The 14,408-nt window shown below is 40.6% G+C and overlaps 1 protein-coding gene across 1 annotated transcript in view; it reads right to left on the bottom strand.

Moving 5' to 3' along the window:
- Positions 1 to 14,408, bottom strand: part of skic2 (SKI2 subunit of superkiller complex) — a 59,470-nt gene that overhangs the window by 28,332 nt on the left and 16,730 nt on the right. Inside the window, exon 10 of the mRNA XM_028800965.2 lies at positions 3,177 to 3,322. Within this exon, the coding sequence (XP_028656798.2) occupies positions 3,177 to 3,322 (146 nt within the window). The remainder of the gene's footprint in view (positions 1 to 3,176; positions 3,323 to 14,408) is intronic.

Below are 14,408 nucleotides of genomic sequence, written 5' to 3'. Positions count from 1 at the left end.
TATCATACTAGTCATTTAGCCCGTTACAATAACGGGCGCTAGAACAGTAGTGCATAAACATTAGTAGGAACAGTCTATATTAAATGGCAAGGGACTTTGACCTCATTCTTTTTGTTGGTCGTATTTTTCTTTCTTTCAGCCTTTCTTTTGTTGATGTTTACTTGCTGAGCTGACCGTTCTTCGTGGGCTGCCGCCGTGTATTGTGTGTCTAATTTTCTGTGACAGTAATACTGTCTTGTACGGCTCTATTCAATAAGGGTGCGCACAAAAAGGAGAGCTTCAAAAGGGCGACCTCAATTGAGCGCGGCGAATAAAGGCGTTCGTAGATAATTTAGTTCAAATGGCTCTGGAATATGTGAAGAGCAACAACGGTTCAGATCTTTATTTACGTGCGCCTTTATTCGCTGCGCCCAACTGAGGTCACCCTTTTGAGGCTCGCCTTTTTGTGCACGCCCTTATTGAAGGATGCCTGTGCGCGCCCTTATTGAAGGATACCGTCTTGTACGTCCGCTGGCTTGTACGTCCGTAATATACCTTTAATTTTCTCTGGCGGTAATACAGGCGTGCGCGTCGGTAATATGCCTTTAATCTCCTCTGACAGTAATACTGGCTTGTATGTGGCTGTAATATGAGTCACTGTACTGTGTACCTTTAATTTCCTCTCGCAGTAATACTGGTTTGTATTTCTGTAAAACGCCTCTAACTTTCTCTGACAGTAATATCGCGCGTCGCACCATGCCCCGCGCATGCGCACTTCATCAGAAGACACCCACACACGGACACCTGGACGCACATAGGGATTTTATATATATAGATTCCAGAAACCATGCATGTACTGTAGCCAGATTATGCCAAGCCCACTGCATTAGTAGCCTTCCTAATAGGGAACATAATATTTAGAATATACTCCATTCTGTATAAATATATTTAATAAAATACACGATAATCTTCAACACATTTACTGTATAAAAAAGTGGTAATATTAAAGTTAACTATTTGGGATCAAGGTGTGATGCTATTCATTTCCTGACAAAACCTTAATGCAGTATTTATTAAAAGCTAGGCACGAGTTTGCTTTCAGGCAAATATGGAATAATACTGTTATTTTGCTTTGTCAGCTCTTCTGTATGCAATAAACGGATCACTGCAGTCAGAAAGTTAAATAATTTATAATTTTGCTGCAGTTACCAATTGTCAATGTGAGTAATTCATTTGAAATGATGTCGAGATTATTCAGACATAAAGAAATAACATAAATGATAAAGGTGCACAAATAGTATAAAGAATGAAACACTAGCAATGTGATTTCTTAACATTTGCCCACTGCAACACACAGGCACTATTAATCAATGAAACCATTAATTATTGGGCCCACTTTACAATTTCATTGCCAAATATTGTAATAGGTACAGCTTTCCAAAATAAACAAACTGACAGATTAAGACTCAGTGAATTATTGCTTTTCAAAATCATTTGGATTGCTTGAATGATGCCACGTAACTTGGGGATGTTAAGAGCAGACTGGTTTGGAAGGCACATACAACCTAAGTACAAATATCCATTCATTCATCAGCAGAATGTAATTTAATGCTAAGCAGTTGTTAAACTTTATTGCATTTAATCTGACTGATCACTTTCTGGTACACTATAGTTTTTACCCAGTACAAAAAGCTATCCTGCTTCATCATCAAAAAAATGATGAAGCAAACAAGCCAGACTGTAGATCCATGTTTATGCACAAGCAGAAAATGTAATAATGATGTTTAGATTGCTAAATTTCATTAATTCTCTATTCAGACTAGGCACAGACATATGGTACTTTAGTCCAGAGAAGCAAAACGTTCAGTTAGGCACAAGTATTCGTCTCTAAACTATGTTTTAGTTAATTATTTTTCAAAATGGATAGTGTGAGTGCTGTGTTGGACCCTTTCCCGGTAGAGACACCATAATGGAAGGAGGCGTAACCCAGCTAGGATGGAACTGAAGCTGCATCCCTTACAAAGGAATAACTTTACGGATAAGGTGGGGGAGTTGGTGTATCCAGGGCAGTTTCCCCAACCCCCAGTATGACAGAGGGAAATGCTCTGCTGGCGTGGACCCAGTTAAGGACAGCCGCAGGGATTTATAGGAGTTGCAGTCCTTGGTAGGGCACTGCAGGGAGAAGGAATCCCTGCTTCAAGAGACTTTTGTCTGACCCAGAAGTGCATCCGTTGGGCTGTGCCCCAGTACCGGACGTGCTCCAGGGTCTCACATAAAAGTGACCTGTCCAGCCTCATCCAGTAAATCAGAGTTGGGAGGCAGAAGGCAAAGCTCACCTGGAAGAGGATTCACCTGTGTTTGTGGTATTTTGTGAAAATAAAACCATTTATTTTACACCTGGGACTATTTAATGTGGGGTGTCTAGGGTTTTTGGGCTCAAAGACACCCCCCGTCTTTACAATACTCAATAGTTAATTTCCTCCAACAGCTGTTCCATTAAAAGCTAACAGAGGCTTTATTTCAACTATATGCCTTCAACAAAAACAAAACAACCTTTTAATTGCTCTGCCAGTAGTGGAAAAAGTAAGCCTAAGGGTATAAAAGTATGGGAGCGGACCAGGAAATGAAGACAAAATGTTTGTCTAAGTTATGTAGAGGGGCCAAAGCCCAAAAACATAGCAAACCAAAATACCAAAGCCCAATATGTTAACTAATAGTTGTTTCAATAATTGTGTCAAAATATACACAAGATCATAGCTCACAAAAAAGATTTTTCACTAACCAAATGCTTCACCACGTTTTGCTGGCAAATCAAATAAAAGACATCAGCACTACTGCATCATCATCTTGAATATGTTGCTGCAATTTATGTCCCAGTGGTCATGTGGTTCCATCTGAATGTAGTTACTATAACCAACATGACTGCCGCAACATGAAAACATCCCAAATTGTGGCATTCACAATCAAAAATGATTACGACACCATGAAAATAACTAATAAATAGAAACATCTAGAAAAATATATATAGTATTATGGGCAAAATAATTCCACAGTTTGACCGAGTGTAAAAAAAAAAAAAACCAACATTAATAAGAGGTAAGCTACAAAGATTATATGTGGGCATTACTACTGCTAGTGTTACCTGATTAACTTCAACTTGATGAATGGCATTCACAGCTTCATAAATAATCTCTTACCTAGTCATGTGCTTCTGTGAAAGAGCAATAGCATACTCCGCTACAACTGTTTTTCCAGCAGAGGTGTGAGCTGCCACAAATACAGACTCATGGTTCTCCAGGTGTAATATGGCCTGCTTCTGAAATATATCCAACTCAAATGGCCACTAGCAGAAAAGAAAAAAAAAAAAAGACATTTAAATTACATTTGGGATCACATTTGGCTTACACTCCTAAAATTACTTTTTACTGTAACAATAAATAAATACATACATTCATAAATAAATAAATCCAACGTCTGTCTGTCTGCTTTTCACAAGAGAACTACTTAACAGATTTAGATCAGGTTTTTTTCTATAATTTGCTTGAACATTCCGGTTGATTTTGCGACTTCTCTCATCGCACTAAGTATCTAGTTTGCTTGCAGTACCGATTTATTTGCGTGAATCCAAGAGAGATGCAGTGAGCAGAGGGGAGGGAGGCGGGGCCCTCCTCACTCATGCGCCAGCCCCGGGGCGTACCTTACATCTGCTTAACTAGCAAACGAGAGGACTACTTAATGGATTTAGATCAGACTTTTTTCTATAATGTGCTTGAACATTCCAGTTGATTTTGTGACTTTTATCATTGCACTACGAATCATAGTTTGCTTGCAGGGGAGATATATTTGCGCTAATCCGAGACAGAGGCTGTGGGCTGAGGGGTGACGGAAACACGATGTCAGGAGTGGGGAGTTGGTCTACCTCTGCGTTTTGGAGCGTAACTTGCCTTAGCTAGCAATACCTAGTTGTTTATTGATTTTTAAAGTGTATCTCGTTTCACTACTACGAGGGCAGAGCCACGGGGAACGGCTAGTATATTATAAATATATATATACCTGTAAATTTTACAGTGCATTCATAGCCCATTATGGCATCAACTATGAATCATTATGTATATCATATGTCTATTAGAAGCCTCTAGACAGCATGTATGCTGCTGCAAGTGACTTTAACATGTGACTTCACTGAAAATATATGAGCACATTTTAGCAAATAGTCGAGTGAGTGATGGAAGCTGCCAATAATTCCTTTCTTGTAGAGTTGCTGATGCTGTTTCAGTTCTCACTCTGTGGGGACAACATGGCATGTTGCTGCAAAGCCAAGCTCATTGAGAACATATTGCACTATAAATCAGCTCAGCTGCAACTGTGATCTGAAGTGATGGAGTATGATCTGTCTTAAAGTGATCAGCTTCACTGCTGCTGGGTTTACTTCAAAATGGTCTTTGCTATCTTAGTGCTATGGTAAAATTTGCAGTTTATTGGCCACAGCTGTGGAATATAAATCCAGTGACATGGGAAGCAGTGTGTATTATATATATTATTATATTCAAAATGTCCACGCCTCTGCCATTGAAACTTGAAAGCATGTGTGTTTAAGTACTGCACTATATTGAAAACCAGTTCAGAAAGCTAACATTTTTATCTGTCCTAGAAAAGAAATTAAAAATGCTTTCTAGATGAACATACAGTGCATCCAGAAAGTATTCACAGCGCATCACTTTTTCCACATTTTGTTATATTACAGCCTAATTCCAAAATGGATTAAATTTATTTTTTCCTCAGAATTCTACACACAACATCCCATAATGAAAACATGAAAAAAGTTTACTTGAGATTTTTGAAAATTTATTAAAAATAAAAAAATTGAGTATGCACATGTACATAAGTATTCACAGCCTTTGCCATGAAGCTCAAAATTGAGCTCAGGTGCATCCTGTTTCCCCTGATCATCCTTGAGATGTTTCTGCAGCTTAACTGGAGTCCACCTGTGGTAAATTCAGTTGGTTGGACATGATTTGGAAAGGCACACACCTGTCTATATAAGGTCCCACAGTTGACAGTTCATGTCAGAGCACAAACCAAGCATGAAGTCAAAGGAATTGTCTGTAGACCTCCGAGACAGGATTGTCTCGAGGCACAAATCTGGGGAAGGTTACAGAAAAATTTCTGCTGCTTTGAAGGTCCCAATGAGCACAGTGGCCTCCACCATCCGTAAGTGGAAGAAGTTCGAAACCACCAGGACTCTTCCTAGAGCTGGCCGGCCATCTAAACTGAGCGATCGGGGGAGAAGGGCCTTAGTCAGGGAGGTGACCAAGAACCCGATGGTCACTCTGTCAGAGCTCCAGTGGTCCTCTGTGGAGAGAGGAGAACCTTCCAGAAGGACAACCATCTCTGCAGCAATCCACCAATAAGGCCTGTATGGTAGAGTGGCCAGACGGAAGCCACTCCTTAGTAAAAGGCACATGGCAGCCCACCTGGAGTTTGCCAAAAGGCACCTGAAGGACTCTCAGACCATGAGAACGAAAATTCTCTGGTCTGATGAGACAAAGATTGAACTCTTTGGTGTGAATGCCAGGCGTCACGTTTGGAGGAAACCAGGCACCGCTCATCACCAGGCAAATACCATCCCTACAGTGAAGCATGGTGGTGGCAGCATCATGCTGTGGGGATGTTTTTCAGCGGCAGGGACTGGGAGACTAGTCAGGATAAAGGGAAAGATGACTGCAGCAATGTACAGAGACATCCTGGATGAAAACCTGCTCCAGAGCGCTCTTGACCTCAGACTGGGGCGACAATTCATCTTTCAGCAGGACAACAACCCTAAGCACACAGCCAAGATATCAAAGGAGTGGCTTCAGGACAACTCTGTGAATGTCCTTGAGTGGCCCAGGCAGAGCCCAGACTTGAATCCGATTGAACATCTCTTACAATGGCTGTGCACCGACGCATCCCATCCAACCTGATGGAGCTTGAGAGATGCTGCAAAGAGGAATGGGCGAAACTGGCCAAGGATAGGTGTGCCAAGCTTGTTGCATCATATTCAAAAAGACTTGAGGTTGTAATTGCTGCCAAAGGTGCATCAACAAAGTATTGAGCAAAGGCTGTGAATACTTATGTAAATGTGATTCTCAGTTTTTTTATTTTTAATAAATTTGCAAAAACCTCAAGTAAACTTTTTTCTCATTGTCATTATGGGGTGTTGTGTGTAGAATTCTGAGGAAAAAATGAATTTAATCCGTTTTGGAAAAAGGCTGTAACATAACAAAATGTGGAAAAAGTGATGCGCTGTGAATACTTTCCGGATGCACTGTATGTATTTATTTCAGTAGATAAAATACTTATGATATATGTGTTGGTTTTGCATAAATGCAGTAGTATATTATATATATTGTGAACACTGTCGCTGGTGATTCACTGTCTCTGATGGCAGCAGCACCTGCACAAAGACAGCTTGGTAGCTGATCTGCTACATATTCCTAACACATAATGCTGGCAACTGCACTCCAGCACTCCTTTAGCTGCACGCTGACATTCTGTTAAACAGTAAACCAATGGCAAAATAACACAGCTGGCCTTCGACAAGCTCCCTCTTAGACAGTATTTCAATGGGAAAGAAGGACAGTCTTAAGCATGCAGGATCAGCTGCAGGCTTACCACATAACATGATTGTCGCACAATGTTTAGAACATTTGAGCTGAGCTCCGACGTTCCCAATTGCACACTTTCCTGTTCTCTCTCCTCCAGGCTTCATCTGCCCCAGCTGGTGCTTTCGAGCCACTGAACCTGCTCGGCCTTGTGTTCTGTTAATATACAGATGGGAGCTAAAGCAGGACGACTGCCCGTGCTGCTGCTTCTATCCTGCGTACTTATGTACTGAAGAAAAACTCCTACAGTGGTACCTCGGTATACGTCCGCTTTAGAATAAGTCCAACTTGGTATACGTCCTGTTTGGACGCGAAAAATTTTGCTTGGTATACGACCTTTGTTTGGAATACAACTCGCATGCTAGAACACCGTGCGCTACCCTTGTTTACCTCTCTCTCGACAAAGGCACGACTGCCCATGTGCATCAGTACGCCAGTTGCTAGCATTCAGTGAACAAGCCGCACGCTACCCTTGTTTACCTCTCTCGAGACAAAGCCACGACTGCCCACAAGCGTCAGTACACCAGTTGCTAGCATTCAGTGAACAACCTGCATTATAACTCTCTGTGAATTTCCATGTAATTTTGTGTTTTCTCGCGTAAATTTGAATTGATTGTTGAAAAGTATAAAGGTGGCATGCGTATCCGGGACTTGGCTGCTGCATACCGTATGCCGAGAATGACGGTATCTACGATTGTGAAAAACAAAGACGTTATTAAAAAGTAAAGTGAGGTTAAATTTTCATTTATTTCATTTAATTGCTTTTGTATTTATGTATTTTAGTATTAAGCAGTGTTTAAATTATTTTATACAAACCCATCAATGTATAATATGCTAATAACAATAGGATTTTTTTTCATGGGAATGAATTCATCATCATTTTCCCTTTATTTCTTAAGGGAAAAATTTGTTTGGTATACGTCCTGTTTGGTATAAGTCCAAGGATCTGGAATGGATTAAGGACGTATACTGAGGTACCTCTGTATTTTGAATAAAGCCTCGAGACTGTTCCTGCATGCTCAGCAATAAGATTATTTTTCCTTGGAAACCTGGTCTCGCCTTCCTGTCTCTTGTGCAAATCTGCAATCCAAGCTTGACAATAAATATATCTATCTATCTCTTTCTCTATATTAAAAGTAAATATTGCAGACTTTAAGGGTTCCCTGAAATGGGGAATCCAGTATAAAAAGTGTTGTCAATTCTACATGGTGTGACTGAAATCTCTGCAAATACCCTATACCCTATATAAAAGTCTGCAATGTGCACTTTAATAACATCTGAAATGTTTAATTTGTAATTTTAAACTGTGGAGCAGAGGCATAGATCAAGGAAAACTGTCTTTTTCCCCCAAAGAGGAATATGAATAGATATGTATCCAGATACATTTGTATATTTTAATTATCTGTATAAAGTACAAATTCATTAACATGGTAATCCTACACTGCATTCTTTTATTATGTTTTGACATGATCCCTAATCTAGATTAAATTTGTGAATGAGAAATCTATAAATTACAATACCCATTTAAATTTACTTCCGAGACTGCTTCCTCTGTTAATCTATACTAATAAAAGGCAAAGCCCTCACTGACTCACTCACTGACTGACTGACTGACTCACTCATCACTAATTCTCCAACTTCCCGTGTAGGTGGAAGGCTGAAATTTGGCAGGCTCATTCCTTACATCTTACTTGTAAAAGTTAGGCAGGTTTCATTTCGAAATTCTACGCGTAATGGTCATAACTGGAACCTCTTTTTTGTTCATATACTGTAATAGAGTGCACCCCCATGGCCGTGGGAGGCAGAGTTGCGTATCACATCATCACGCCACCCACATAATCACGTGAACTGACTGTGAACACAGTACGTACAAAACAAGGAAGAGCCCCAAAGAGCGCTGAAGAAAACATTCATTACACAATTGAGAAGGCAGCGAAACAATAAGAAGCGAGTGAGTGACGCATACAAGCATATTCATAAGTGCAGCTACTGCGGAAACAAAGCACGGTGTAAACCGTAAGTTTAAATTAAGTTTATAGAAACGCTCCCGCTGCCGTTTGCAATACCATATTCGCGACATACAAGTTTAATGAGAAGACACGAGGTATAAACGAGACTTTGGATCACTTTGTAACGGAGTTAAAATTGCTGTAGCGAGAAACTTTTAAGTGCCGGGTCTTAGCTAACATTAAATAAAGCCGTGGACATCGCAACATCACACAAGAGAGCGGCTCACGTGAACATATGAACATAAAGTTTAAATTAAGTTCATAGACCTACAAAAGGTTGCCATTGATTTGAGGCAAGATTGCTTTTCTCCTGTACAACTATACGTTGCATTCTCAACAGTAAGCTTGCACGGCTTGGTCATACTACAACCGGAGTGCTGAACTGACAACGTGGTATACAAAAGAGAACTATAACAATTGTAATAAACGAACAAAAAAACAGCGGAGAATCCGTGGATTAAATAAAAAGGCTGCTTCCTTGGCGAAGCAAGGAAAAAGGAAGACCTTATATGGCATTCGTTTATAAAACAGCGGAAAAGCTGTGTAAAGGCTGCTTCACAAAAAAACAGCAGAGCGCCTTATATGAGCAGGCAGTCAGCTAAAGAAGGGAATCAATAAATAACTATAATCGTAATAAACAAACAAAAAATAGCTGAGAATCCGCGGACTACATAAAGGAAATGGGTACCTGAAGAGAAAAGTGAGTCTCAAATAGCTACACAACTAGGGGGCTCCGCCCCCTGCTAGCTTCGCTCGCCAACCCCTGGTGTTGGGAATGACAAAGAGCGTGATGTATGAATGAGATATAGAATAGTGTGACGGTGTAGATGATGCAAATAGAAAGCAAACAATAAAGTGTGTGGCACAGTGTAAAGGTTTATTTGAAAATTTCTTTGTACATGCCGTTTAAGTGTAAAAGGTAATTCCAGCTCAGAACTTGTAAGGTCATTTAAGATGGTTATTGTTGTGATCAGAGTCAAGTTTGTCAGAGCTTAGAAAGAGTTGTGTCTCTCCAGGAAGTAATGGAATGACTTGGGTATTTATGTTTTCCACATTAATATTTTTTGGACATAATATAGTGCGTTGTGTTAAAAGGGGCATTTGGTCTAATGAGATTGCTGTTCCAAATCTCTCTGTAACTAAGTCGTCGCAGATAAAGGCTTGAGGAATTGTAATAATATGTGGCTGAAGTCCATCTGTATTGGTGAGTGTACCATCTCTCAGTTGTAATAAGCAATTGTTATGATCTGGTTCTGGACATCGTATCTTTTTTACTAACTGTATCTTTTGAAAGCAATGCCAATTGTCTGCGTATTTTAAGGTGCACCGAACAATAGCTGAGTGCATGGCATCTGGAAGAATAGCTAATCACTGTCTAAAATCTCCTCCTCATAAAAGTACCTTTCCTGCAAATCGAATATTATTATTCATAAACGTTTGTTCATGCCATTGAACATTCATCAATAAACAACATTTTTTCAAGACGGATGTCACGTGCAGTGCCACCGTTAATGTTCATAGTGGATTCCGATTTGTAGGATCTAATGTAGTTGATAAAGATTTCACTTTCAGGTACATCGTCAGTTATAAGCTTCTGTAGATATTCAGTATATGAATGTAAAGAAGGCAGTCTAATTTGACCCTTTTGACAACAACGTGTAAATGTATAACTTGTATTGCCAGTTGTTTCTTCAGGGAAGTGAACTGAATGACAATGATTGCAAATGACATTCATTAATCCGAATGAGTTTTCCTGGTGTATGTTTTGCTTGTGCCGTTTGAGAGGCGCGTTGTTGCATGTGTAGTATTTGGGACGTGCTGTTTTGGAGCTGTAATCGATTTGCCTGTGCTGTGTGAGAAGCCCGTTGTAGCCTTCGCTGCCATTAACGTATGTCTGAGACGGGAGGTGTTTCGTTTTGAATCCGTGCCTGTTGCGATGCAGCACTTTGATTGATAGTTTGCGTCATGTGGATCTAGGATGTAGATTTGTGCATATTAAATGAACTATTGTAGGATCTAATGCAGTTCATAAAGTTTTTACTTTTAGGTACATTGTTAGTTAGAAGCTTTAGTTGAGCTTTGCGTTTTTGGAGTCGAGTCATTTTTTCTTTTAGAAATATGGATAAGTAATAAGGAGTATTGCACTCACTGTTAATATGGAGCCTTTTCTGCGGTTGAACGGTTAATAGTGCCTTATTGTAATGAGATCCACCTATGCTGCATAGCCGTCTATTTTGTTGTTTCTTTCGTGTTCGTGTGTTTGTTCCTGTTATCCTTTCCTTTTCGTTTTGTACCCGTGACCGTGTGTTCATGACTTGTTTCTTTCTCAGCATGCGAAATATGGATAAGTAATAAGGAGGATCGCAGTCACTGTTAATATGTTTCCTTTTCTGCAGTTGAACGGTTAATAGTGCTTTATTGTAAGGAGATCCACCAATGCTGACACCTATGCTGTCTAGTGTGAAGGTGTTGATGTTCACTTTAGAATATGTGGCTTTGGGTGTCACTTCTTATGGATGTGTGTGTGTGTGTGTGTGTGTGGGGGGTTTTGAGGATTGTTGTCGCGCGAGCGTCTTCTTTCTTTTTGTGTTCTTGTGTCTTGTTGAATCCCCCTGTTTGTGTGTGTCCCGTCCCTTGCTTGTGGGGTCTGTGGGGTGGTTTTGTGTTCTTTTTTTTGTGTTCCATGGGCTTGTTGAATCCCCCTCTTGGTGTGTGTCCCGTCCGGTGCCTGTGGGGGGGGGGGGTGCCTTGCTGTTGTGCGCGAGCCTCTTTTTTTTTTTTTTGGGTCTAGTTTCGTGTGCAATGTGTTTCGTGCTTTGCCTGCGTTTCCTCATTTCTCCATTTTTCCTGTGCTCACTCCTTTTTTCTGTGGTCTTGTCCGCCTCTCGCGGCCCCTCATCCGCCTCTCTCGCCCTCTTTTGTCCGCCTTTCTCGGCTCCTCAGCCGACTCTCGCGGACTCTTTTTGCGCCTGCGCAGTGCGTCTTTTTGCAGCTACGGCCCATTGCCGGATGTGCCTGCGTCCATCATCCGGTTTAGCATTCTCGGTTAGTAATATGGATAACTATAACAATCGTAATAAACGAACAATAAAAGAATACAGAACCGCTAAGCAAGGAGAAAGGATGGCCTTATATGCCGTTCGTTTATAAAACAGCGGAGAGGCTGTGTAAAGGCAGCTTCACAAAAAAACAGATCCTTAACAAATTGTTATTGGTATATTTTCCCTCAATTTAAAAAAATTTTCTTTTGTTCTTAATAAAAATTTAAAAGCACTACTTCGCCACTGCAAAGCACGGGGATTTGGCTCTATACAGTAATCCCTCCTCCATTGCGGGGGTTGCGTTCCAGAGCCACCCGCGAAATAAGAAAATCCGCGAAGTAGAAACCATATGTTTATATGGTTATTTTTATATTGTCATGCTTGGGTCACAGATTTGCGCAGAAACACAGGAGGTTGTAGAGAGACAGGAACGTTATTCAAACACTGCAAACAAACATTTGTCTTTTTTTCAAAAGTTTAAACTGTGCTCCATGACAAGACAGAGATGACAGTTCTGTCTCACAATTAAAAGAATGCAAACATATCTTCCTCTTCAAAGGAGTGCGTGTCAGGAGCACAGAATGTCACATTGATAGAGAAAACAATCTCTAGCAAACACATCAATAGGGCTGTTTGGCTTTTAGGTATGCGAAGCACCACGGCACAAAGCTGTTGAAGGCGACAGCTCACACCCCCTCCGTCAGGAGCAGGGAGAGAGGGAGAGAGAGAGAGAGAGAGAGAGATAGAGAGAGACAAAGTTTGTTTTTCAGTCAAAAATCAATACGTGCCCTTCGAGCTTTTAAGTATGCGAAGCACCGTGCAGCATGTCGTTTCAGGAAGCAGCTGCACAAAAGATAGCAACGTGAAGATAATCTTTCAGCATTTTTAGACGAGCGTCCGTATCGTCTAGGTGTGCGAACAGCCCCCCTGCTCAATCCCCATACGTCAGGATCAGAGAAAGTCAGCGCAAGAGAGAGAGAAGAGTAAGCAATCTAGCTTCTCAGCCATCTGCCAATAGCGTCCCTTGTATGAAATCAACTGGGCAAACCAACTGAGGAAGCATGTACCAGAAATTAAAAGACCCATTGTCCGCAGAAATCCGTGAACCAGCAAAAAATCCGCGATATATATTTAAATATGTATATGTCTGTATGTTTGTATATATATATATATATATATATATATATATATATATATATATATATATATATATATATATGTGTGTATGTATGTATGTATGTGTATATATATATATATATGTGTGTATGTATGTACAGTGGTGTGAAAAACTATTTGCCCCCTTCCTGATTTCTTATTCTTTTGCATGTTTGTCACACAAAATGTTTCTGATCATCAAACACATTTAACCATTAGTCAAATATAACACAAGTAAACACAAAATGCAGTTTGTAAATGGTGGTTTTTATTATTTAGGGAGAAAAAAAAATCCAAACCTACATGGCCCTGTGTGAAAAAGTAATTGCACCCTGAACCTAATAACTGGTTGGGCCACCCTTAGCAGCAATAACTGCAATCAAGCGTTTGCGATAACTTGCAATGAGTCTTTTACAGCGCTCTGGAGGAATTTTGGCCCACTCATCTTTGCAAAATTGTTGTAATTCAGCTTTATTTGAGGGTTTTCTAGCATGAACCGCCTTTTTAAGGTCATGCCATAGCATCTCAATTGGATTCAGGTCAGGACTTTGACTAGGCCACTCCAAAGTCTTCATTTTGTTTTTCTTCAGCCATTCAGAGGTGGATTTGCTGGTGTGTTTTGGGTCATTGTCCTGTTGCAGCACCCAAGGTCGCTTCAGCTTGAGTTGACGAACAGATGGCCGGACATTCTCCTTCAGGATTTTTTGGTAGACAGTAGAATTCATGGTTCCATCTATCACAGCAAGCCTTCCAGGTCCTGAAGCAGCAAAACAACCCCAGACCATCACACTACCACCACCATATTTTACTGTTGGTATGATGTTCTTTTTCTGAAATGCTGTGTTCCTTTTACGCCAGATGTAACGGGACATTTGCCTTCCAAAAAGTTCAACTTTTGTCTCATCAGTCCACAAGGTATTTTCCCAAAAGTCTTGGCAATCATTGAGATGTTTCTTAGCAAAATTGAGACGAGCCCTAATGTTCTTTTTGCTTAACAGTGGTTTGCATCTTGGAAATCTGCCATGCAGGCCGTTTTTGCCCAGTCTCTTTCTTATGGTGGAGTCGTGAACACTGACCTTAATTGAGGCAAGTGAGGCCTGCAGTTCTTTAGACGTTGTCCTGGGGTCTTTTGTGACCTCTCGGATGAGTCGTCTCTGCGCTCTTGGGGTAATTTTGGTCGGCCGGCCACTCCTGGGAAGGTTCACCACTGTTCCATGTTTTTGCCATTTGTGGATAATGGCTCTCACTGTGGTTCGCTGGAGTCCCAAAGCTTTAGAAATGGCTTTATAACCTTTACCAGACTGATAGATCTCAATTACTTCTGTTCTCATTTGTTCCTGAATTTCTTTGGATCTTGGCATGATGTCTAGCTTTTGAGGTGCTTTTGGTCTACTTCTCTGTGTCAGGCAGCTCCTATTTAAGTGATTTCTTGATTGAAACAGGTGTGGCAGTAATCAGGCCTGGGGGTGGCTACGGAAATTGAACTCAGGTGTGATACACCACAGTTAGGTTATTTTTTAACAAGGGGGCAATTACTTTTTCACACAGGGCCATGTAGGTTTGGATTTTTTTTCTCCCTA

Source organism: Erpetoichthys calabaricus, chromosome 1 (assembly GCF_900747795.2).
Source record: "Erpetoichthys calabaricus chromosome 1, fErpCal1.3, whole genome shotgun sequence".
NCBI classification, from domain to species: Eukaryota; Metazoa; Chordata; class Cladistia; order Polypteriformes; family Polypteridae; genus Erpetoichthys; species Erpetoichthys calabaricus.
This window is presented reverse-complemented; position numbering and strand designations above follow the sequence as displayed.